General features: G+C 48.6%; 11 protein-coding genes across 11 annotated transcripts; 4 read left to right on the forward strand and 7 right to left on the reverse strand.

Moving 5' to 3' along the window:
- Window positions 1-1,000: 1,000 nt before the first annotated feature.
- Window positions 1,001-2,109, reverse strand: EI90DRAFT_3117820 (uncharacterized protein; the record flags this gene model as incomplete). Its single annotated transcript, XM_039063030.1, has 2 exons — window positions 1,001-1,246; window positions 1,297-2,109. 2 exons carry the CDS (start codon window positions 2,107-2,109, stop codon window positions 1,001-1,003), a joined length of 1,059 nt encoding a protein of 352 aa, XP_038920603.1.
- Window positions 2,110-4,133: 2,024 nt separating this feature from the next.
- EI90DRAFT_3117821 (uncharacterized protein) lies at window positions 4,134-6,815 on the forward strand (the record flags this gene model as incomplete). Its single annotated transcript, XM_039063031.1, has 4 exons — window positions 4,134-4,150; window positions 4,204-4,545; window positions 4,601-4,718; window positions 4,782-6,815. 4 exons carry the CDS (start codon window positions 4,134-4,136, stop codon window positions 6,813-6,815), a joined length of 2,511 nt encoding a protein of 836 aa, XP_038920604.1.
- An 80-nt stretch (window positions 6,816-6,895) lies between these two features.
- On the reverse strand, window positions 6,896-8,633 carry EI90DRAFT_3144156 (uncharacterized protein; the record flags this gene model as incomplete). Its single annotated transcript, XM_039065108.1, has 5 exons — window positions 6,896-6,960; window positions 7,017-7,151; window positions 7,216-7,408; window positions 7,489-7,701; window positions 8,610-8,633. The coding sequence occupies 5 exons, from the start codon at window positions 8,631-8,633 to the stop codon at window positions 6,896-6,898; spliced, it is 630 nt and encodes a 209-aa protein (XP_038920605.1).
- Window positions 8,634-9,207: 574 nt separating this feature from the next.
- EI90DRAFT_2990663 (natural resistance-associated macrophage protein-domain-containing protein) lies at window positions 9,208-11,898 on the forward strand. Its single transcript, XM_039056101.1, has 9 exons — window positions 9,208-9,417; window positions 9,477-9,613; window positions 9,700-9,794; window positions 9,862-10,385; window positions 10,460-10,730; window positions 10,802-10,980; window positions 11,041-11,186; window positions 11,241-11,525; window positions 11,590-11,898. The coding sequence occupies exons 1-9, from the start codon at window positions 9,312-9,314 to the stop codon at window positions 11,626-11,628; spliced, it is 1,782 nt and encodes a 593-aa protein (XP_038920606.1). The 5' UTR covers window positions 9,208-9,311; the 3' UTR covers window positions 11,629-11,898.
- Window positions 11,773-12,865, reverse strand: EI90DRAFT_2405375 (uncharacterized protein). The gene is made up of 3 exons (XM_039052979.1): window positions 12,326-12,865; window positions 12,191-12,253; window positions 11,773-12,136 (listed from the first exon to the last, which is right to left on the reverse strand). The coding sequence occupies exons 1-3, from the start codon at window positions 12,671-12,673 to the stop codon at window positions 11,990-11,992; spliced, it is 558 nt and encodes a 185-aa protein (XP_038920607.1). The 5' UTR covers window positions 12,674-12,865; the 3' UTR covers window positions 11,773-11,989.
- A 74-nt stretch (window positions 12,866-12,939) lies between these two features.
- EI90DRAFT_2907948 (ribosomal protein S5 domain 2-type protein) lies at window positions 12,940-13,347 on the reverse strand (the record flags this gene model as incomplete). The annotated part of the gene is made up of 1 exon (XM_039054303.1): window positions 12,940-13,347. A coding segment is annotated over one exon (408 nt), but the record flags the coding sequence as incomplete, so codon positions are not given.
- A 353-nt stretch (window positions 13,348-13,700) lies between these two features.
- On the forward strand, window positions 13,701-14,665 carry EI90DRAFT_2967233 (Orm1 type endoplasmic reticulum protein; the record flags this gene model as incomplete). Its single annotated transcript, XM_039055595.1, has 5 exons — window positions 13,701-13,908; window positions 13,989-14,101; window positions 14,176-14,330; window positions 14,389-14,485; window positions 14,538-14,665. 5 exons carry the CDS (start codon window positions 13,701-13,703, stop codon window positions 14,646-14,648), a joined length of 684 nt encoding a protein of 227 aa, XP_038920609.1. The 3' UTR covers window positions 14,649-14,665.
- Window positions 14,666-14,682: 17 nt separating this feature from the next.
- Window positions 14,683-15,368, reverse strand: EI90DRAFT_3151431 (Prefoldin; the record flags this gene model as incomplete). Its single annotated transcript, XM_039065723.1, has 4 exons — window positions 14,683-14,914; window positions 14,967-15,099; window positions 15,172-15,262; window positions 15,317-15,368. 4 exons carry the CDS (start codon window positions 15,366-15,368, stop codon window positions 14,810-14,812), a joined length of 381 nt encoding a protein of 126 aa, XP_038920610.1. The 3' UTR covers window positions 14,683-14,809.
- Window positions 15,369-15,428: 60 nt separating this feature from the next.
- Window positions 15,429-16,545, forward strand: EI90DRAFT_2990676 (NADH-quinone oxidoreductase; the record flags this gene model as incomplete). Its single annotated transcript, XM_039056102.1, has 6 exons — window positions 15,429-15,820; window positions 15,878-15,926; window positions 15,987-16,075; window positions 16,135-16,244; window positions 16,304-16,358; window positions 16,415-16,545. The coding sequence occupies exons 1-6, from the start codon at window positions 15,487-15,489 to the stop codon at window positions 16,543-16,545; spliced, it is 768 nt and encodes a 255-aa protein (XP_038920611.1). The 5' UTR covers window positions 15,429-15,486.
- Window positions 16,546-16,699: 154 nt separating this feature from the next.
- EI90DRAFT_3038918 (AFG1-like ATPase-domain-containing protein) lies at window positions 16,700-18,898 on the reverse strand. Its single transcript, XM_039058901.1, has 9 exons — window positions 18,619-18,898; window positions 18,387-18,553; window positions 18,026-18,331; window positions 17,887-17,972; window positions 17,724-17,833; window positions 17,360-17,673; window positions 17,269-17,296; window positions 17,094-17,215; window positions 16,700-17,018 (listed from the first exon to the last, which is right to left on the reverse strand). Exons 1-9 carry the CDS (start codon window positions 18,827-18,829, stop codon window positions 16,803-16,805), a joined length of 1,560 nt encoding a protein of 519 aa, XP_038920612.1. The 5' UTR covers window positions 18,830-18,898; the 3' UTR covers window positions 16,700-16,802.
- Window positions 18,899-19,881: 983 nt separating this feature from the next.
- On the reverse strand, window positions 19,882-21,474 carry EI90DRAFT_3012925 (aspartic peptidase domain-containing protein; the record flags this gene model as incomplete). The annotated part of the gene is made up of 6 exons (XM_039056607.1): window positions 19,882-19,949; window positions 20,010-20,198; window positions 20,253-20,668; window positions 20,725-20,874; window positions 21,132-21,257; window positions 21,308-21,474. The coding sequence occupies 6 exons, from the start codon at window positions 21,472-21,474 to the stop codon at window positions 19,882-19,884; spliced, it is 1,116 nt and encodes a 371-aa protein (XP_038920613.1).
- Between the last annotated feature and the right edge of the window lie 531 nt (window positions 21,475-22,005).

The following is a 22,005-nucleotide window of genomic DNA, read 5'->3' on the forward strand; positions in this document are numbered from 1 at the left end:
GGAACGTTTTTTCCACAAATAAACCATGTACATTAGTATCTCTGTCAATTTTCATTCGTTTTTCGTCGGGTTTCTTTTGATGGGCTCGGATCACCTCTCTGGTTATTTTCTATTATTGGTGCAAGCCGCGAATGAGCGCGTATGAGGCGGTAGGACATGTTTTTACATTTTTTCACAAAAAAACCATGTACATTCGTATCTCTGTCAATTATCATTCGTTTTTCGTCGTTTCTTTTTGGACATGCTCTTTATGACGTCCTCGTTATCTTATATTATTGGCGCACATTGCGAATGATGGTGTATGAGGCGGTGGGATGTTTTTTCACATTTTTTCACACAAAAACACATGTACATTCGTATCTCTGTCAAATCTTGTTCGTTTTTCGTCAGGTTTTGTTCAATGAGCTCGTCCAAACAGCCTCTCTATACCGTATTATTAACTTTAGTCATCAAACAGCCTGTATGAGGCCGTGGACACTTTTCCCACACTCAAAACACGCGCTGGCATGGGCCACACCCCATATCTCTCTCAGTTTTCAACCGTTTTGCATGGGGTTTTTTGCAATGGGTTCATGCCAACGTCCTCTCCATTCGTTATTATTGCCTCACTACAGGTCATCCAATGCAATGGCAAGATGCCACCTTGAGGCCTTGAGCGCGGGAAAAGCTTATATAATTACTTGGAATCAATACATTCAACCTGACTTCATTGTAGATTCAACCTGACTTCATTGTAGATCATTGTAGATCCAAATACACAAGGGATCAAACACAAAAGTATGGAAGGATAAGTTATGACAGTGCAATGAACACAAACAAACAGGATGCGGATTCAAGTGAAACAACAAATATGAGTCGATAAACAAGTGATTACAGCTGTAGCTGAACGCAAGAACGAATACAGTTTGGTGGAGATGGCTATGGGGAGGGGTGAGTGGGAATGGACCGGGTTTGTGGTGGGCGCGTTCAATGTGATGAGGATGCAAGGCGGGCGCTGAGTTCATCGTTGTCCGACCTTGGTCCACTTCAATCCTTCCCATCGCCACTGAATAACAATGTCGCCATTTGCACGCTTGACGGTCACTTCCCTGAGGAGTGGGCACGTGCGATGCCAAGACTGAAGATGATCAATGGTGGGCAGGTTGATGGGATACTTAGGAGTCGTGTCGACCATTTCAACTTCGACCGACTCCAGTTCGACGAGGGGAAGAACGTAGTTCTTCCAATAGTCCCAATGGAAAACTTCCTATTTAAGAAAAGTTCAGATTAGCATTTAAAAATTTAGAGCCAACTAACCTGCGAGTAAGGATAACGCTGAATAGCAACGTGCAGCGTCTCGAGGGCCTGGAGGTGACGACCGACGGAAGCGAGCATTTCAAGTGAGAAAGTTGGTAATGGGCCAATGCTGAGATGGGACACCCAATGCGTAGACTCCCCGAGCCCACTCATGATTTCTCTCCAATCATCACCTGACATGTGAGCGTCAAGGCCAGATTTCAGGCTAACGGCTTTCAAAGGTCGGGAAGAGGCGAGCTGTGAAGCTACCTCGGCGTGTCCAACGAATTCGGCCAAATGAGGCAGTGAAGATGGAGCGAGCTCTATTGGAATCGGATAGGTCTTCTTCGACGAAGTGGATCCTGAACGGGGAGGAAGGTGGGCACCCCAGTTCTTCAGATCCAAGAAGGTGATCTCGCGTTGGACATTCAGAAACGAGATGACGGTGTCGTCAACTTCGACGTTCGATTCGAAATATGTCAAGTTGACGGTGGCCGTGTTAAACACAGAGGAAGGGATGCCTTCCCAGTTCAGTGTGAGCTCAGATAGATGAACGAGATGACGAAGGAGAACAGAAATGCCCATGACGAGGTTGTGGTGCTTTGGTTGACGCGTGTCGCATGGGAAGGAGAAGTTGATAGCGAAAGAAGACACTGAACCGAGCTGCTTTGGGGATGTGAGCGACTCGATGAACGCGAGCAATGACTCGGCATCGTTGAATGCGAGAGATGGAGGGAGGAGATCTAGCACCGCTCGCGTGACTGGTCGAGGGGATTGCTTGGCAGCGGTGTGCAGGTGCTGAGGCGTATATGGGTAGCGTTCAACAATTGGCATGTTGGGTTGCTTGAACTCGAAGGGTGGATAGGTTACTACTTAACGTGACGAGACGTTAACTAAAAGGCTCAAGTGCTGTCGTTATGGATTGCACTCACGGGAGGATAAAAGAGAACGAACAAGAGTTAAGTGAGGGTAAGATAACTTCACTCTTGCCACCTTTATAATCGAGACACGCTTCGCAAGGTCACCCTACGACCGATATACAATGCGGTGGTACAGAGGATGTAAAGGGGCGATTACCCTCTACGCCCGTCGCAATCCCTGTTGAATTATCCTCATTCAATGAAGTCCTCGGAGCGAAGGAAAACGTGAACAAATTTTAATCTTTTTTTGTCCCTAGCGGCGTTTTAGCGCTTGCGCAGGGAGCCTGGGAAATCTGAAATAAAGCGTCGGGACTAGCGCGGCTACAAACGGCGCCTGTAGTTTGTTCCCCCCGTCCATTGTCGTTAGCCGCTCTTGGTAGAAACCTGAAGAACCGTCTCAAGTGATGTACGATGCGTCAAGGAGTGCTCTCGAGAATGCTCTCGACGACGACGAGAACAGAAACCAGTTTCCATAACATCTCAATTGAGATTCGTTAGCGCCGACTCAACTCCGCCTCGAACCCAATTCAGTCACCTGTTGTTGACTCTCAACAGCCTTCAACAGGCAGATTGTCGTTGGGATTGACCCTGCGGCCCCCCTCTATGACAGTCTACGTTTTCTTGCACTGACTGCGAGCCAAAGAGGGCCTGTAATTCCCTCGCGGGATGGGCACAATTGATTTTTGGGCTTATTGGGATATCCCCATTGGGATTCCACGTCTATTCGCGTACCTGGGACCGCTCTACGGGCTTTTGCGCTTCCTCTAATTCCTCCGAGATTTCTGAGATATCCCGAGGACATCAAAAACTGATTGGCCCTTATTCGTCAATTGTTCCATTGGGCTCACTCTGGCATTTTTGTGGATTTGGGCCGCGCTCTCATAGTTATGACCAAGCACATCCAGAGTCTAAGTGCTCTATATAATGTACGAAATGGTCTAATGGGGCGTAGCTGATTTCCCATAAATGGGTTGCTCGCACTGTCCGAGGCTGTCGAAAGTTGATGCAAGCACTAGTCTACGCTCAGCATCCCGGCTCTCCGCTGGTGGGGAGGAAGAAAGAGTATTCAAGGGACGATCTAGGCAATTGGGACGCCTGCCTTATGCGTCCGGTACTGTCGGTCCCAAAATACGGCCCCGTCTACCTTGACCGCGAATGGAAATAGACGAATAGGCCCTGGTGTCTGGCAGTCCATAAAGAGTACTAAGAAATGGAAAATCCACGAGGCCAGCTAGTCACTACCTAGCTGGGTTGTTGCCTCGTGGCTGGATCGGGATCTCAATTCAGGCTACAATTTACTTCCTTCCTTCGTCCAACTTTCTGGGGCTCAACTTCGGTTAATGGGAACGGGCTTCTCCATATGTCTCCAATGCTATGGGAGCGCCTCGGTGGCTCGGCTTCGGGGAAAGTTACGCTCTAACGCCACCGTATACAACGAAGGGTGGTCTTGGGGATCACAGCTGGATTGAAGAGGGAGCCTTCATCGTGGTTTACGTCTCAAAACAGCAACCAATCATTATCAAACGTCCTTGTTGTTAAGATCGTGACGGTGTAGCGTTGCGAATCCCTACAACGGCAACCCGCGATACGAGGCTTACTTTGACTCTTAGCAAAGACTACCCTCTTTGGAACACTCATCCGGTAGGGGAATCATGCTCGCGTGATTACGGATGAGTAATATCTGCAGTCACTTGTCCACCATTGAATAGAAAGGGTGGTAGATCTTTGGCATGAGCCGTCCCTTGAGAACAGGTCTCTAACTGATGCATTCCGTAAAATTTTCGAAACCCGGTCCCTGCTACTCATGATGTTTATATGCAGCATGAAGCAGAACTCCGCTTCTATGCCTATGAGATAGATTGTTTCCCTCGACGTCTTGTTGTACACCTACCAATTTGGGCGACAATTCAATCTTCGCCGCGTCGTGCAGCCTCCGTCATGAGCCTTCTTGTCCCGTGTGTTCAAGCTTCCCGATATCTCATTTACCGCTATTAATGATCTTTTATAGTCTCAGTACAGCAAAACTCGCATCGCAGTTAACATCATATGATATCATTGAAGCGCCCATCGAGCATCTTGCCAATCTCACACTTCGAAACGCCGAAGAACTTGAAGCTAGGCTCGCACATTTTGGAGATTCCGTCAAGAAAAGACGACATGGATCGAAGCAAACTAATGAGTTGTTAAGCGCTTTGGCTGGCAATGCAGCAAATCTGACCCGGGATGTACTGTCGAAGGTGGAGGAGACTTATAACGCCTCCATTGCTACTTTAGATCCTGCCTCGAGCGACTTTGTAACGAGCTCAGAACCCGACACAGGCGGTTTTCGCAGGCTGCTTGTTGCTCATAAGTATGGGGTTTTGATTTATTGTAACTTTGTCTTATCTGAGATCCTTTCATCGTAGCTTTGTTCTATCGCTTTCGCTTGCTATGGGAATGGATTTAACGGCTGATTACGAGATTGATCCCGCCCCGTTCGATCACTATTGTCGCTCCGTTCAGAAGTGGATCGCTGATACCGCTGTGAGTCTCACTCTATTACACTTGCCGAGCAGCGTGCATACCTGGGGTTCTTGGCCGCTATAGTCCAGACCTGATGAACAAGTTGGAACTGAGCCCCCTTCAACAAGCCAACTCGCCGAAGCTATAGGAGGCCTTTCTCTAGCTGACTCCCAATTCGCCACAAGGTCTCCTCTGGAATCAGCCTTGCGGTCCGCTGGCTATACCTCATCCGCGCGGTGTGAAGTACATCTATTCTTGAACTGGATACTGGAATCCAAATTTCCACGAGCAGCAAGCTTCTCCCGTTTCGGGGCTTTGCGCAGCGCACATCATTTCAGGAGTCGGAAGAAACCTTTCAATCACGAATACATCGTCCTGTGTTTCGTCACCGCTGGTGGCGAAGAAAGCGTGGTTAGGTTGGAGCGAGCCGCATTCCTTGGACCCAACCCTTACTTGCCACTGCCGGATAATCTAGCCCCTTTATATCGGGGTGTTCAGGCGCGAGAATGGGTCTCTTTCGCTTGCTCGAAAAACGACTTGGTGGTTAATTCTGATGAGCTCGCAACTCTCCATTACGATGGTTCAGGCGCGAGTTCATCTGACGACCATCAATCAAAGTCTTCTCTTGGGACAAGATTTCTGGTGACTGATCTCGCACTTGAAGTCACCCGAACTAAAGGTACACATACCCAGTACAGGATCTTCACGACGAATTGCCGATGGTTCGCTCGGCAGTTATTCCTAAACCTTGTAGAGTTTTCTGAGAACTCCCATACTCTGCACCAACTCACTTGGAGAGGAAAGCATTGTTTACGGCAACGCATCGAGGAGAAGCTGGGAAAAGAGTGGTTTGGTGGAGGACAACTCAAAGGGACGAAGGCGGTTTTCTTGCGCGCAGAGAATACCCTTGCACTTGCAGTGAGGCTCTTGGAAGACGACGCACCAGCTTTAGCGCATCAGTTATGCAGCGGGGTAATATCGTCGATTGAACAAGTCGTTCCGGAGGAAGAAGAAGTCTCCAAGAAAGACTTCCTTTTATGCTATGCATTGATGACGGATGGGGATGCCCTCTCTCTTGCGGGTGATGTACGGAAGGGCCTTGCCGCTCTCGAGCGTGCTGTCAAACATGGACGAGCTATTAGTTGGGAGTACAAGGCCCTTTACACGAACTGCCTGACTCGATACGCGGATGCCTTGTTTCGGTTGGATGAAGTTTCCAAGGCATGCGAGATGATGGAGAGGGCCGTTGCCGTTACTAAGGACTTTATAACATCGCCAAGACACTTCAAGGCCGATCTTGTATCGTTCCGCCTGAACCAACTTGGCTTGTACCTTCGCAAACTTGGCGACCTTCCTAAGGCCAGACAAGCGTACGAAGAGGCCTTGGATATCATATTGCCGGAATATGCCATCGAGCCTGAAAAATTCGACACGTCGGTGCCCATTTTGTGGAGGGATTTGTCTTCTCTACTCAGCCAGATGGGTTTGCACGAAAATGCCTGCGCTGCAGCAAAGAATGGCATCAAAGTAGCGAAGAAGAGGACATCATTGGATTCCCCTTCACTCCCCAACCAAGCATCTCTCGAGTTAGCCATTCTTCTTCGAGCCCTTGCAGAGGCACAGCTAGCATCCGGTAATGTTCCTAGCGCTCTGGAAAGCGCCGGGGAATCTATACGGACACTCGAGACGTTTGTACTCCCTTCACTCGAAACAGCGCCTCCGCGCGAACGCAACGCATATTTTATGGCGTTGAACCAATACGCCTCCATTCTCAATGGTTTAGGCAGAGAAGCAGAGGCAGTTCCGACTCTTCGGTCATGCGTCCCTGTATTGAAATCGCTCGTTAAAGATGAACCATGGCATCCCGATCATCGTGCTAATCTTTCGACGACGCTCCAGAACCTTTCACTTTGTGTCTATAAGCAGAACGTGGACGAAGCTTTTGCTTGCATGGAACAAGCCGTTGAGTTGGAACGGACGATGTTTCAGGAAGATAAGGCTGGGAAGGCAACGTTTGTGGATGCCCTGGAAAGCTTTGCGGAATTATTAAAAGTCATGAAGCTGCGCGACAAGAAAACCAAAGTCTTGGAGGAACTGAAGGCAGTCCAAAACGCCTAGGAATTTTTTTTTTTTTTTTTTCATAGTCGTTACACGATCAAACGAATAGGAAGAGACACAATGTAACTCGAAGCCTGGAATCATGATTGTTCAAACTCTGGAATGGATGTCTTGTAACCAAGGATCCATGGGGCAATGGCTCGTCCTACGAGAGCCAAAAAGTCAACTTTGCGTTGGATTAATACATAAGTGCAGTCGTACCGATTACGACGTTGGCCACCCTGCCTAATCCCAAAGGAACGTCCGCGATAACAACATCAGCAGAATCCATGAAAGTGAACATTTGAAGAGTATCAGGCGTTTTTCCAGCCATTATCTGAGCATCGAGATACCCAACTAAGAACGGAAGAATGGGAGAAATAAAAGATCCTTCAATGATATGGGATTGATGACAACCTACAGAAATTCTTCAGGAAAGTCTCATCCAAACCGCGTCTGTCACCTCCTTTCAGTGAAACTTCTACAACGAGATCCTCCCCGGAATCTGGGTCGTTCCAGAACGTGTGAACTTGGTACGGCTCGATAACGACCCTCTGGCCAGGATGAAGCTTTCCTTCTTCCCCATCGAGAACGAATCCCATTACACCAGAAACCTTCAATGAATTAATTATGAAACAGCCAGCGTTAGAATTTCCGAACGCAGGTATGGAGATAACATGCAAGATGGTATTACCACTTGAAACAATTCGGTCTGATAGAGGTGGTAATGAAGAGGTGGGTTGGCTAAACTTTTCTTTCCTGCGCCTGTATACGGCGAGTCGGCCTTAAGCCACTGTCTCGCTTTGAATGGTTCTCCAGGTTTTGAAACGAACTTGATCTTGCAGTCACCACCGAAGAATAAGTATGCTCCATCAGAGTCGACGTTCAGAGGAAGATATCGAGGACCCTAATTTAAGAAGCCCTCTCTCTGTCTCAGCAAGCGTCGTGCAAATGGGCGATCTGATTTCCCCGACCTTTGGTAGCAGCCACGCCAATGCCATAATACTGTAATCCTTAAGCCGGCGCTTGTTCTGTTAGGATGTGGTTGCAAGTGCAAGGTGACCCGAGGCGCCGCAGTAACCAGCTATATAGCTTTCAAGGAAATCGACCGATGGGATGGTCTTGAGGCACCAAGTTAGGTACTGGGCAGCGCATCGAAGGCAGTGCAAAAACTGGGGTAAAAACAAATTCAAATAATTCAACTGTTTTTGCAATTGTACTGCTCAGATTATGTAAGTAAGCGAGGCACAAAGGTTGTCCTAATATTGAGCAAACCTCGTCAGGACGAATCAGACCGTGCTTTCGTTGTATGTAGGTTAGTACACCAGATGAAGCTGCAGATTTCACGCCTCGCCGCCGACCTAAGCCTAAACACCTGAGCCTGCATGTTTCTACATCCAGAAGTCAAGCCAAAGTTAGGCAGAGATGCACTCGCTCAAAAGCAGATCAGCCGCCGTTCACCTGGCCGGTTAGACGCATGGAGGCAGCGTGGTCGAACTTAGGAAGCTGATACTATGTGCTGCAAGGCACCATCGCGAGTACGGGTATTCAATGGACACGTCAAGCATAAATGCAGTGCTCAAGGGCAATAGTCCAAATTATGACCAAATGCAAAATAATCTTGAGTCTTGATTGGTTCACAGGAGCTCACGAAAGGCTCGGATGTACACACTGACATCTACCTCGGGACTTGTTGTATGAATCTGATGGCCTAAAGCATGCTGCGGCTGTGTTGGCAATACGGTGCCATTACATAGCATGGAGACGTTAACGTTAATGAGGAAACTGCATTATACCGTTAGCGGCTTAACGCACGGTACTCGATCTCGTCACAGACATCCGGAATCAACTATCACAGGCTCACCTATCACAGGCTACTGTGCGCGCATGTGCGTGTTCCTGTCCCTGAAACGCGACAGACGCGAATTTCTTGCAACAAGGTTAGCTCTTCGCAGGTGAAACCCACTACGTGGGCATTGACGGTGGTTCTAGCTGCACACGCTGCGAAAAATTAGATTAATCCATTTCCAAAATTGCCCCTTCGAGCTTCTATATGTATGATGAGGCTGGAATCCTGCCTACAAGTTCGAGCTGAAATCTGAGGTACGGAATATTTACAGTCCACCGCACATTACCTTAATTTTGGTCGTCAGTGATGCAGGGGAATATCCTGGACGACCGATCCTGTTCAAGGGTCACTCCAGTCATGATCTACGATCAATGACAAAAGCAATATTATTGCGGATATTTCCTTCGGAAATTTGCAGATTTCTTCCCCGTGACCGTAGTAGTAGCTGCCCTGTAGTACTGGAGAAAGCAGGATGCTTAGAGGGGGACATGTAAGAATATGTGAAACGCGAATTAATATCATTGTGGGGAAAGAACGTAAATTTGTGGAATGAAAAATGACTCACTTTCTAGCTCAAAGATCGGTCGAATTCTTCAGTGTTGGATGTCCTCCCGAAAGTCTCGTTGTTTCCGTCCCTTCTCTCTCTTACTTAGACTTCAGCTCTCAAAATGGACCAACGACCTGCTACGCCGGCAGAACGAGTCTCTGTTGTCGATCTGCCAGTGGTTCCTTGCGACCCAAGTCGCTCGGACGACATTGTCGGTGCATTAGATGGTGTGTTAACTCAAATTTCATTACGGTGGGACGAACCCACAACCGACCTCATACACAAGGCCCATCTCAGGCGGAGACTGAGAAAGGATGGGCGGATTTGAAGACCTTCCAGACACGGAAGGCAGCCAAGACGGATGCCAAGTCCCCACAATCCGATCGTGATCAGGCCCGTCGGTCGTCTTGTGTTGATCTATCGGTGGGTAACAACATTTCCCTCGGAAACTTGAATGGTTTGGTCCTGACGTGAAAGGGTCTATTGTCGCATTTGTTGGTGAACGACAGCGAATGGCCCACTGGTTGCAGAGTTTCTTTCGTTTCATCGGCCCTGGATTCCTCGTCAGTGTCAGCTTCGTCGATGCTGGCAACTTCAACGTTGGGTATGATACTCTTCTTTTATAGCCACTAGTCGAGGAGCACATATCTCGTTTCTTTCTCCCCTAAAAGAATCTCTGCAGGTGCTCAGTTTCGCTTCGCCCTCTTAACTATCATCCTCCTCTCCAACATCCTTGCAATCTTTCTTCAATACCTTGCCCTTCGTCTCGGGACCGTAACGGGTCGTGATCTTGCCCAGTCATGTCGCACTCACTTGCCACTCTGGCTGAACCTGCTCGTATACCTTTTTGCCGAGGCCGCTATCTTGGCGACGGACATTGCAGAAGCAGTAGGTTCTGCTATTGCACTGAATCTTTTAAGCAAAGGAAGATTGCCTTTGCCTGCTGGAGTGGCGATCACTTTAATCGATGTCGTGGTGATATTGTTCTTCTATCAAAGGGATGGGACGCAGGGCGTAACGAAGACGCAAATTTTCGAAGCGGGCATCGCGGTTCTCGTGATCGCTCTCGCGACGTGCCTTTCAATGGAACTCGCCAAGATCACGGGCGTGACTGTCGGGGAAGTCTTGAAGGGCTACATTCCTTCCGCGACAATTTTCCGAGGAAGTGCTCTGTATGTTAGCTGCGGTATCATCGGTAAAGCCAACCAACCATTCAAGGACACCTCTTTATTGCTAATTTCCTGGATTAACATCACACTTACCTCAAAGGCGCGACGGTGATGCCGCACTCTCTTTTCCTCGGTTCGGGTGTCGTCCAAACACGCGTAAAGGACTACGACATCAAACATGGTATTTACACACCCGCATCGGCTCTCGCTCGCTCAGCATCGCTTTCGTCTCCACAAACACTTACTGCCTTAGAACTAGAAAAGGCTGAAGAGAGTTATCGGCCTTCCCTTCAGGCAATCAGGCATTGCCTACCTTATTCGACCATCGAATTGGTGCTTGCGCTTATTTCGATCGCGTTTTACGTAAATTCGTGAGTTGGTTCTTCTATACTCGATGTTGGTTTGAGGGTTTAACGAGTATCGAACAATTTGGTAAATGTAGAGCCCTACTGATCCTTGCAGGAGCCACTTTATCGGACTCACCTGAAGCGGCTAATGCTGACCTGTTTTCCATCTACGACTTGCTGAAAGAACAGCTTTCTCCAGCAGCAGCGACCATCTATGCTGTTGGTTTGTTCTTCTCTGGTGAGAGTGCTGGACTTGTGGTGACACTGGCAGGCCGTGAGTGTCCTCCCGATTTGATTTCCTTCTCTTGATACACAAGTGGTTTATGTTTATCAGAGATGATCATGGAAGGGCACTTGAGATGGAATATTGTGCCATGGAAGCGACGTCTTATCACCCGGTGTATATCTATCGTTCCTTGCATAGTGATCGCCTCCGCCGTTGGAAGACGTGGGTTGTCGGCCGTATTGACCGCGAGTCAGGTCCGTGTGTCAAGCTTCTCTTTCACCAAAGAATATCGCTCACTTCTATTCTAGGTCGCCTTGAGCATCATTCTTCCCTTCGTCACAGCGCCACTGGTGTATTTCACATGCCGGAAACACATCATGTCCGTTGAAGTACACCATCCGTCTGGTCCTCCTTCTACTGCACCGCTGGCACCGCCGCTGGAACAAAATAACAATAACCAGGGGGAAAATTCAGATAGAGGAAATGCGGAAGAAGGCCGAACGTTACTTGCTCAGTCGGTCGATCTTTCGAATGGATGGTTCGTCGCTTTCCTGAGCGTCGTCGTTTGGTTGTTCATCGCTGCATTAAATCTGGTAAGTTATGACTTTGCAACCTCCTGCTGAGGAAAGACACTTTGTTCATTTTTTTTTTCTCCAGTTCCTGGTTATTGCTCTGGCTATTGGGAAAGCGGGGTGAGGCGCAAGTGTGGTATTCAATGTTTTGTGGTCCTCCAGATCCCTACTTCACCACTGCTATCACAAGTTCGCACCAGCGCAAGCGCAGGGAGTTGATTTCTCAAAGCTTTGTATATAATCTATGTAATGTTGGTGGTGGATTGTTTCGATGTTTTGTCAAGCGTGCAACGATCAACCCGACGATTTTGGATGAAGCCACGTTGATTAAATTTCAGGATACATATGTACTGTGAGTGACCCATTTGGAAAATGAAAAGTAGATTGAGGAAAGAATGGAAATGGTGATCGGGACCAGGTGAAAATGTTTGGATACAGATATAATCAAAAATCAGACTTCTTGGTGGAATCCTTGGATGAGTGAATCAACTGGGCCAACTGGAGGTGTCGTGGCGTGTAGGAATATTAGAAGAGGTTGGAGTTTGATCGACGTGAATATTATTGCTGGGTGGCGGGTTCGCACGTGCTTGGTCTTGCATGATGCGAGCCTTCTCCTCAGCCTCACGGAGTTTCTATCGAGTAAATGAGAAGACAGGAAAAAAAGTATGCAAGTTGCGACTACTGACGAGTTTGAGAGCTGCTACGGCGGAGAGAACGGAGTCCAGGCTGGCGTCGGTCACTTCAGCGACCTGAAGTTTGGAAAATAAAATAGAATTTGTGAGTGTGTCAGAGGTACGAAAGGAGAACCAGTCCTAGTTGACCTTATTGCTTGCTTGGTGGCTTAGCCGTTTCACCCGTTCAATTTCTTCATGCCAGTTGCCTTGGGAAGAACGACTTTCATCATTACCGGCTGGGAGTCCCTTGGTATGCTCCTCTCTCTCTCTGAGCCTTCTCCAGCGATGATGCTCTTCACGTGGTCCGCAACATCCATGTCCAAGTTCCTTGCGAGAGAAGTACCATGTGACTGCGCCTGCTCCCAGTGCGAACCAAAAAAGGCGGTGGCATCCATGGCGAAACCAGCTTCCTCGGTAATAGTGGTGTGCCCAATGTGGATACGGTCCATAGGGATGATAGTGATGGAAATTTGGTGGTTCGACGTTGGGAGACATTTGTTCAGTTGAGGAGGGAGCGGGTCCACGCCAGGCCAGTGCAGCTTATATGCTTCCTACTACACACACGTATGCCGGCATTGTAGTCGTCAGCGGTATCAATTACGTTGTCCCGAAGTATGCGTCAATCGGCACAAGGACGCGTCAAGACCACAGATGCCGGGTGCACGTGACAGCAGTGCATGTTTCCTGAAGGGCGGCAGCGGACGTCAATCCACGGCAGGGCCTGACATAGGGCCGCATCGGGATGTCGATACCATCAATTTTCATTTCTTATGAAGAGCCAGTGCTTCTTTAGCAGTTTTCGATATGCATTTCCACCGGGCACTTCCGAGAGGCACGCCGCCGTGCCATCGGGTGACAACTATGGCACAGTCCTGTGCATTACTCAGTTGTAATAAACGTTCAAGCCGTAAGCCAGCGCCGTGCTCGCCATCGTCACTATGCCCGACTGCAAATTGCAAGTTTCCTGTGGACGGTGATGACGAGTGATTCAGTCGTGTTCGGTATGCGTATATAGCGGGATGTGTAGCTTTTTTGATTCGAGGAGTAATGAGCCTTAGATACTCTAATAGCACCGGGAGTTCGGCGGGAGACGTGAGACGCGTAGCGGCCGCAATGAACGAGGATTTCTGAACTGTCACCGTTGACGAAGTGAAGATTGGCCAAGGCCATGGAGTCGCTTGTTCCCGAAGAGAAATAAGGGCGCATTAGAAATGATGATCCTTGTGCATGGACATCACGACGCACAAGGAACAGGCCTGACTTTTGAAGATTGAGCTTGGTGCCAATGATGGGACAAGGAGGCGCTGCCTCTTAGGTTTAGCTTTCCAGGGTTCCAGGACATATATCGAGCGCTAATCGGAGGCCAGGCTATAACTAAGTCTATAGAGAGCTCTTATGCACACACTGCGAGTTTGTGTAAGCGAGTTGCGACAACTGGTGGGAAGACTTCGGATGAGGCTGTGCCGAGAGCGGGTCGGCTCTGCAGGACACGTCTACAGACGGAGATTCCTTATTAACACGAATGCCATCTCCTACCTCACCCCCGAAGCCAATCACTGTTCCTTCATTAAATATCATCACCTCTAGTGCTTCTCCTGAATCGTCCAGCACCAAGCGAAGGGGGCGAAGCGGCAGTATCGTTGCTGTGCAAGAAGTGGCAGGAGACCAGCAGGACCTGCTGGACCAAAGCGCCTTCGGGAACATCAATGCGGATTGGGTTAACTCTAAGGGTGTGATTTTCTTTCGAATTTCGGAGCAGAATGAGCGATTCTGACGTTGCGACTGCGCGCTGTCGATCCAATCCACTCAGGAGCATGGCTGATACACCCCGTACTCATCTTTACTGGGAAGATAATGATTGATTCGATTCCTGGGATGCACCAGAACACAAGCTGGACCATCGTGAATCTGAGCTACATGACCGTGGGTGTTCTCCGAACCGCCGCCAAGTTGACATCCAGGATTGATTCATTCGGTCCCTGACTCGACTTCGGCAGCTTTCCTACCTTATGTTTCACTATGTCACTGGCATACCATTTGGTGCTGACTCCCATGGTGGTGCATACGATGACTTGACGTTGTGGGAGCAAATCGACGAGGGTGCTCAATACACGCCTGCTAAGAAATGGCTTTTTTGCACTCCAATAGCGTTGTACGTCCAGCCAACCAAGTCAGTTTGTGCATTTGACCCTCCACCAAAAACGTTCTAGGTTCCTCATCTCCACGCATTACACGCATTACGACCCTTGGGCTTTCGCCATTAACTTCACGGCGCTTATTGTTGTTTTGATACCCAAGCTCCCCCAGGTAAGGGATGACCCCCGGTGCAGCAACTGATTCCCATTGATCTCTGCCACAGTTCCACCGCCAGCGGTTACGTTTTGTAGAACCAGAAACACCTGGGGCAGTGACTCCAAAGACTCCGTTAGGGGCCAGCGGTCGAACGACACCAACACCTTCAAATTACTAGGTCCCATATGCGCAGTGGGGGGATCTAGTCCAACTCACTCCCAAAACACACTTGGTTCATCTTTCGCGAGTTTATTATCCACTTAATACAATACTTCGCATTAAAAGCTCCAGCTTGAATCGTCCCCCACTTGACTATGTGAACAGCAAAAGCTCGGACCATCACCGTCCTGGAACTGCTTTTATATTATACTCCCCCGTGAAGGCATTAAATTCCCCTTCTTTCCCCTTGTATTGACCAATGAGGTTTGTAAGGACCTGCTTTATCTGGGAAGGAGAGAAAGTCCAGCGCAAATCCGGATTCAGAACCAAGACTCACCCCATCCCTGTTTGTTTTGAGTGCGGGAACGACATCTTTTACTGTTCTCTCAACAAGCACACCCCCAACAAGCCGAAAACATATGCGATCGGGTTGCCTCTGTAACGCTTCATTTAATGTGGCAAGGACGAGCCTATACTCATTTGCCCATTTGAAAATGAGCCGCGAACTTTCCGGGTGTATTTATTAAGCAATATAGACATACTCATGCTCCTCTGCTTCGGATTCCAGCTCACCGATCTTCTGCGCCAGCGTTTGGAGTTCATTCTGAAATCGATTGAACGTTGCTTGAATTTCTGTGCAACCGGCACATCATCGTTATGTCATATCATCAGGGACATTATCCTCACCCTGGTTCGTTAATTTCTTCGTAGCCACCGGCTTGCTTGACGAAGTTGCCATTGGTGCTCAATTGGTGCCACGATCTTTGTATTGAGAGTTAGCCCACTCTCAATTGGCCTGGGTCGAAACGGGAAACGCCGTGAGAAATTGAATTACTTGGCTCCATTCGACGACATCGATGTTCGCGCAACAGAGGATGCAGCGCGTCCTATCATCTCGTCAGTTACCACGGTCTCTGCTAAGAGCTGGGCCTGCTTTTTCTCCTCTCTTTTCTCTGCGTGCATTGAGTACAACAAGTCGACGGGCTCTGGCAAATCCGCTCCCAGGCGGTCCACAGAAGCATCCTCAGCCAGAAGTGCACCCCGCTGAGTGGATGCAGTCACCAGAGGGTACGAAGACTGGTGTCCTTGGCTCAAAAGACACTCCGAGTGCCTATGTCAATCCATACAAGCATGGTCCTTCTGCCATTGAGAAGACAGCAGAGCTGTTCTTCTTTACTGAAATAATACGAGGTAAATCATGAAACCACAAATTTATTTCCAATTCGCTTACTGTTATATGCTTTGTAGGGATGTGGATGGTGTTGGAACAGTTTTTCCGGCCTCCGTATACCATCATGTTTGTTCATTCTATGTTATGTACATCGTCGCTGGTTTAGGCAATCGTCTCCCTACGCAGGTATCCGTTTGAGAAGGGACCCCTTAGCCCTCGCTTTCGTGGAGAGCATGCGCTCCGTCGATACCCTAATGGAGAGGAACGGTGTATCGGTAAGTGCAACATCCTTTTAGGACGCTTGTAGGATTAAATCATGGGTCCGGGATTTTAGCTTGCAAGCTTTGCGAAGCCATTTGTCCCGCTCAAGCTATTACTATTGAATCGGAGGCTCGAGAGGACGGCTCGCGAAGGACAACCAAGTATGATATCGACATGACGAAGGTTTGCAATCTCCTCTCAGCAAGATACGTAAGAGAGGCTCACCCTTCCTGCCCAATTAGTGCATATACTGTGGATTCTGCCAAGAAGCTTGCCCTGTTGATGCCATTGTCGAGAGTCAGTCCTTGTTCATCCATTGCATATATCAATTGGCTCAAAATATATTCTGGCAGCTCAAAATGCGGAGTACGCAACGGAAACTCGAGAAGAGCTTTTGTACAACAAGGAGAAGCTCCTCGCAAATGGAGACGCTGCTGAGGCTGAAATTGCTGCTAATTTGCATGCAGACCATTTGTATCGTTAGACCCTCTATAATATACATCGAAAACCATACGCAGCACACACACTCTCACTCTGTGAAAGTGTATACAATCCCCAAATGTGGCGGTTTGTAAGAACAATCCAAAACACCGTAACATCCCTCTGGCAATGCAGCAAAACGAACCGCAGACGAAAGCTGTCTTGTACAGTGCACTGTTCAGTTATGGTGTCCGTATATACAATGATAGTAAACAATTTAATTATGTGTAGGATAATGTAAGTGTGCAGAATTGTAGAGCATTATGCATGTGCAGAAGTTCGTAAAGTTGAGTGCAAATTTCCTCCGATCGACATCTCATTCTGTGCGACAAGTGTAGGGGTAGCTGACCGCGCAGAAGTCTCAGCCCATTCCTTCGAACTCATCTGCACCAGGCGCGAGCATGCACGGGCAAACGCAAATATCTCCTCTTCGCCAGTGAAGATTGAGCTGGAGCCGACGACGTCAGCTGGGAGACCCTGTTGTTTATGTCAAAACAGGCAATTCACTTTGGTGAATACAAGAATGGAGATTCATGGAATCTATGTACGCACGAGATCATCCATAACACTTCGCATATGATCCGTGATCTGCCCATTGGCCGATTCATTGGAGAAGATCTCAAAGATCGGGACTTCGGAGAGAGTGAACAGCTTCGTTTTACTCTCGTAGCACGCTAGAAACGACCCATTTCAAGCAACTTTCAAAAAAAGGTCCAGTCGCACGCACCATCAATGAAGGTGATGAACCGCCGAGCCTGATGGAGTCAGAAGATATCTTCAGAATCGAACAACGGCGCGCAAGTTTGCGGAGTTCAAACCTTATCCTTCGTGTTGAGCGACAAACGTGGCACATCCTCCAAGAAGACCGTCCCGAATGTCTTCGTAACCTCCAGATAATCGGCAGCACTCAAGGGTTTGCCGCAGAGATCTTCGAACGAAAATCGAGCAATTCCATTTGCCGATTCGGGGATTACAAGTGATCGGCCCCAGATAGGTACTGAACGGTTATGGATAATTGGGGAACCGGAACCGGAAGCAAGCGCCTTGAAGAGCTTGTCAAATTCGCGACGGTTGGCGTGATTGATGGGATGGTAGCAGACGTTGGAGAGAGCACGAGGGATTTTGCGGTAATCTGAGAGGATAAGAATCAGCCAAGGGGACGATGGAGGGAACTGTACGCACCAGTCTCGGAATTCAAATCGGTAACAAGGAAACGCTCCTTTAACAACTCAATCGCTGGAAGGAAACTAGTTCGTTGAATCCCTAGTTTGTAAAGATCATCGGGGTGCCGACTACATGAAGTGTTAGAGCCCTCGTCCCTTTGATGAGGTGGCGGTGGACTCACTTGGAGGTCATAACAAGTATGACTCCATAGTTCACCAGACATTCTAATAATCTACGTAGAATCATCGCATCTACGATGTCTGTCACCTAGATCGAGACAATTTACATAAGTGCAGGTTATTTTGATGGGAGGTACATACCTGAAACTCATCAAAACACAAGACCGTGCTCTTTGACGCCAAGTTAGCAGCCACTGGTAGTATTGGGTCTTCGATGCCATTGTCGGCGGCTTTCAAAGCGTGAACTGCTTTATGAATCTCAATCATGAATGCGTGGAAGTGAACCCTCCGTTTGCGATCTATCTTGGCTGGCAACGTGTCGTAAAACAGGTCCATGAGCATGGACTTCCCCGTCCCAACGTCACCATGTAGGTATAAACCTTTAGGAATGTTCGGAGTGAGCGGCGGCAATGAGGGAGTATTTGAGCTTGAGAAGAACCGCTGAAGCTAAAAAAAAACATAGTCGGTGAGTTTGCTCCGACTTGTCTTGAACTGATCATACCAGCCTCGCAGATAATTTCTGTGTGACGACCACATCGGGCTGTGTGTATGACTCTAGCCTATCATGCAAGCCTTGCAAGATGGCGATTATCCCGGCTTGATGTGGATCCGGGCGAAGGGCATTGTTCTTCACAAGCTGGTTATAACGGGCAACCGGAGAGGAGCAGTCTGTCAAACATTAGCTTCCTCATGACAAAGGCACACATGGTGGCGCGTGAAGTGGGAGCACTTGCCAGGAGGAGCATACTCGGCTACACGTTCCTTTTTAAAGACCCTATCTTGTGAAGTGCCGGGGACCGCAACGGGCTCCTTAAGGATCTGTTGTTGTGGCACCCGAGGCTTTGTTTTCTGAGGTGCTAAGCGCATCTGGACTTGAACTCCTCGCCTTGCGGGAAGAGCCACTAGTCTTGTGAGCGGACGAGATCGCGGTGTACGTCCCAACATTCTTGGAGAGACCGAGCAGCGAGGACTCAGAAGCCAACCAAGTTCCGAGCGCCAAGCGGTTTGCTCCGGGGAATCGTATAGCCACAATAGACAGGCAACGTTCAAGTTCATTTATGATCGAGCCACGAGCAGCTAATAAACTAATACTCCTGCATCACTACAGTTCAACGGTTGCTTTCTTGGTTCTGTCTAGTCATACGGTTTTCTGAGCAACTTTACCCCACAACGCTCGCCTGAGTCCTTCCTCGTGCGGCGTGCAATGAAACTTGATGGTCATCTTCATATCACCACTATCCAGATTTGCGAAACCGAGAAAAGAAGCGCCAATGCTCTCAGTAACGCTCCAGCTCTGATCTATGAGTCCGGAGCTTATCAGAGACGTTTTCATTACGACCTCGATTACGGGTCGAAGATCCGGTATCTGATTTTCATACTCTCTGTCTCAACGTTCTGGCGTGCGTTGGAATTGGAGGAATCACGCCTCTGGTCCGAAGTCGACGCACAGCACATAGTCCTTCACAGATATACGACTGATAGGGGCCGAGGCATTGATATCTCCTGAGCTGGAGCGTGTTTCTTTGTGGCTTCTCAGGTCAAGGAATACCCCACTTCGTCTTTCCATTCACTTTGCTGGCTGCAAGAGGGTGATTGAGCCATGTGTCAAGGGCCCAATAGCGGTTATCATTCGAGTTACTATCCCCGCTGAGTGTTCAATGACATCAATTGGCTAACGGCCACTCGCTTATAGTGGGTCCTTCATCTTCATCCTATCCCCGTTCATTGTTCACCAAGATGGGGCCCTGCTTCATTATTTACATCGACCTGTTATTGTCATCTGTACGTAGGATCTGACCTTTGGCTTGCTTCCTCCAGTTTCACCCGCTTACACCAACTTTGACTCTCAATTTTTTCTCTTTAAGATTTCTCCTTTCATATAATCTCGAGGACGATTGTATTGTGTGGTGAATGATCACAGGCTGAAACATGAAAGAGTTTCCAGGATTCAGGATTGTTACCCAAATAAGTAAATGCCTTCAGGATGAACAGCGATATTATTTCTCAGTGCTGACTATATCGTTTGGTTTAGCGAATCCAACGCGGGAGTTGCCAACGTCGAAGACTGGAGAAACCGGGATCTGCTCGGCTCATATCGTCGAGAGGGGAATAAAGAAGCGCTCACCAGCATAAACGTTCCTCAAAAAGCTGTCACCAAGGATCCAGAAGGAATTCGTAAGGGTAGGACTACTCATAATGGCACCAAGGCAGTTGGTTGAACCATTGGTGATATGGCCGAGGCCGAAGAAGGAACTAATGGAATACGAAGCTCCGCTGAATGTGAAGGAAACTTGAGGAACAGTGTGACAGGGATCTGTGGGAAAATCTAGTTGGTCAGGTTGTTCACGGGCAGCCAATGGGAACGCACAAGTATACATGCCATTGCTGTTTTCAAGAGGGGCACCGCCAATAGCGTTATAGAGCTTCTCAACTGTGTCCGGATCACCAAGAATATAAGTGGTGCCTGAATCGACAACGGCCGATAGATTGCTGCCCACCGCCGCCCCATTAACATTGACACTATCGAGTCCAACCTGCCACCAATGCTGTCTGGTCACAGGGGTGTAGGTAATAGGGTCATGATAGATCGATGGGTCAAGTCCGCCAAGGTGGAGCGAGCCGACGCCTGACAGGTAGGCTGACAGGTAGAAAGCGAAGAGATTTTGGGAGAGGGCTTTCTGTTGGACGAGGGTGGTGAAGAAGGGTGTACCAGTGTTGTTGAAGTAAGAAGCGTTTGGCCAGGCCATGCCTATGATGCCATCTGGGGTTCGATTCTGAAACTGCCTGTTGAACCAACCAATGAGAATCACGATCAACATCGGACATGATTGGAGACGAACGTGTAGACGGTGGCGGATCCCAGGGCTTGACCTTGGGCGGTGAGCCCGGCCACAGTGACAACGTCAGTGTATATCTGTCCGCTAGAGGAAGACTGGTCGCCATAAGATAGATTAAAGGTGTTTTGCGTATTGACGGAAGTAGAGCTCGCGCTGAATGTGGTTATAATAAATGCAATGCAGCATCGCGTATTCTGAAAGGGCGAACAAACCTAGAGTTGTAATGCGTATGATTTCCACAATTGTGGCAAGAGACATCGGGAAGGACGAGTCGGCGCTTCCGCTATGTCGAAGTGAAGTAGGAGATAGGGCACGGTTATCAATCTTGCTCTTGAATATCCGGAGGCAACTCACGTGTCGAAATCAACGGTGTATTCAACAGCAGGGGTTCCAACCGCGATGGGCCGTACCACAATAGGTTCCTGTCGTCTGTTAAGGCAACAGTACCGTCACCCCTCTTCGAGGTGTGGGTCACTCCGTTCCGAGCGGCAGGATGCACTGAGTCAGTGTCCTTCTTCAGGCCGGCGCCGTATTTGCTGGAGAAGGAAGATGATTCACGGAAGCACTGTTGAAGTTTCATTCTTACGCGGTGACATGGGCAAGGTGGTTCCGGACAACCGTCATGTCGACAACGCCATCACGAGTGGTGGCGGGACCCCTTTTTCTAATTGGAATAGAAATAAGTTTCTCAATGGGACTGGAAAGCACCATGAAAGGGAGAGAAGCAACGATGAAAGGAGTGGTGAACTTCATTTTGGTTTGAAAGAGAGTTGGTTTGAAAAAGAGGGAGTGGATTGTAACCAGTAGATGTGGTGGGTCGCTGCCACAGAGGACCGTTCTTATTCCTTTCTGCCCTGTCCATCTCTGACATTGGTTTCGGTGAGATCGGATGATTGGACTAAGCAGCTAATATCTATGCATATGATGAACATTAGCGAGCGTTTGAAAGGAAATAAGGATCCTGAGAGAGCTCACCTCCTCAATATTGACCGGGTGATCATGGATCCCAGTGACTCCGTTGCATTAATCTCCTCGAAATACAAAGTATCGATCGTAACTTGGTTACATGTAACTCATGGCGATCTCAGCTTCCAGGGAGAACGCTGTAAGATTATTAGCTTGCCTACACTTTTCTCCTATGAGTGTGGCACAGTGCCGGGTTGCCTTTATCATTTCTCTCCGCGGATAATACGATCCTCTGAACATATTTACTCAAATGTGTGTGTGATTCCTGGGCTCCCGAGAGCGCTGAGGCAGGGGTCTTCGATGTAAAGAGAAGCGGAA

Source organism: Cantharellus anzutake (assembly GCF_015039405.1).
Source record: "Cantharellus anzutake strain C23 chromosome Unknown EI90scaffold_7, whole genome shotgun sequence".
Lineage (NCBI taxonomy): Eukaryota > Fungi > Basidiomycota > Agaricomycetes > Cantharellales > Hydnaceae > Cantharellus > Cantharellus anzutake.

Coding starts and splice junctions, on each gene's coding strand:
- EI90DRAFT_3038918 (XM_039058901.1), bottom strand. CDS start 18,829: ATGTTGGGACGTACACCGCGATCTCGTCCGCTCACAAGACTAGTGGCT. Junction 17,973..18,025: donor TGTGTTTTGATGAGTTTCAG/GTATGTACCTCC, acceptor GTCTCGATCTAG/GTGACAGACATCGTAGATGC. Junction 17,216..17,268: donor GTTCATCACCTTCATTGATG/GTGCGTGCGACT, acceptor GGTCGTTTCTAG/CGTGCTACGAGAGTAAAACG.
- EI90DRAFT_2405375 (XM_039052979.1), bottom strand. CDS start 12,673: ATGTCTCCCAACGTCGAACCACCAAATTTCCATCACTATCATCCCTAT. Junction 12,254..12,325: donor GCCACCAAGCAAGCAATAAG/GTCAACTAGGAC, acceptor TCCAAACTTCAG/GTCGCTGAAGTGACCGACGC. Junction 12,137..12,190: donor CCGTAGCAGCTCTCAAACTC/GTCAGTAGTCGC, acceptor TTTACTCGATAG/AAACTCCGTGAGGCTGAGGA.
- EI90DRAFT_2990663 (XM_039056101.1), top strand. CDS start 9,312: ATGGACCAACGACCTGCTACGCCGGCAGAACGAGTCTCTGTTGTCGAT. Junction 10,386..10,459: donor TGTTAGCTGCGGTATCATCG/GTAAAGCCAACC, acceptor CTTACCTCAAAG/GCGCGACGGTGATGCCGCAC. Junction 11,526..11,589: donor TCATCGCTGCATTAAATCTG/GTAAGTTATGAC, acceptor TTTTTTCTCCAG/TTCCTGGTTATTGCTCTGGC.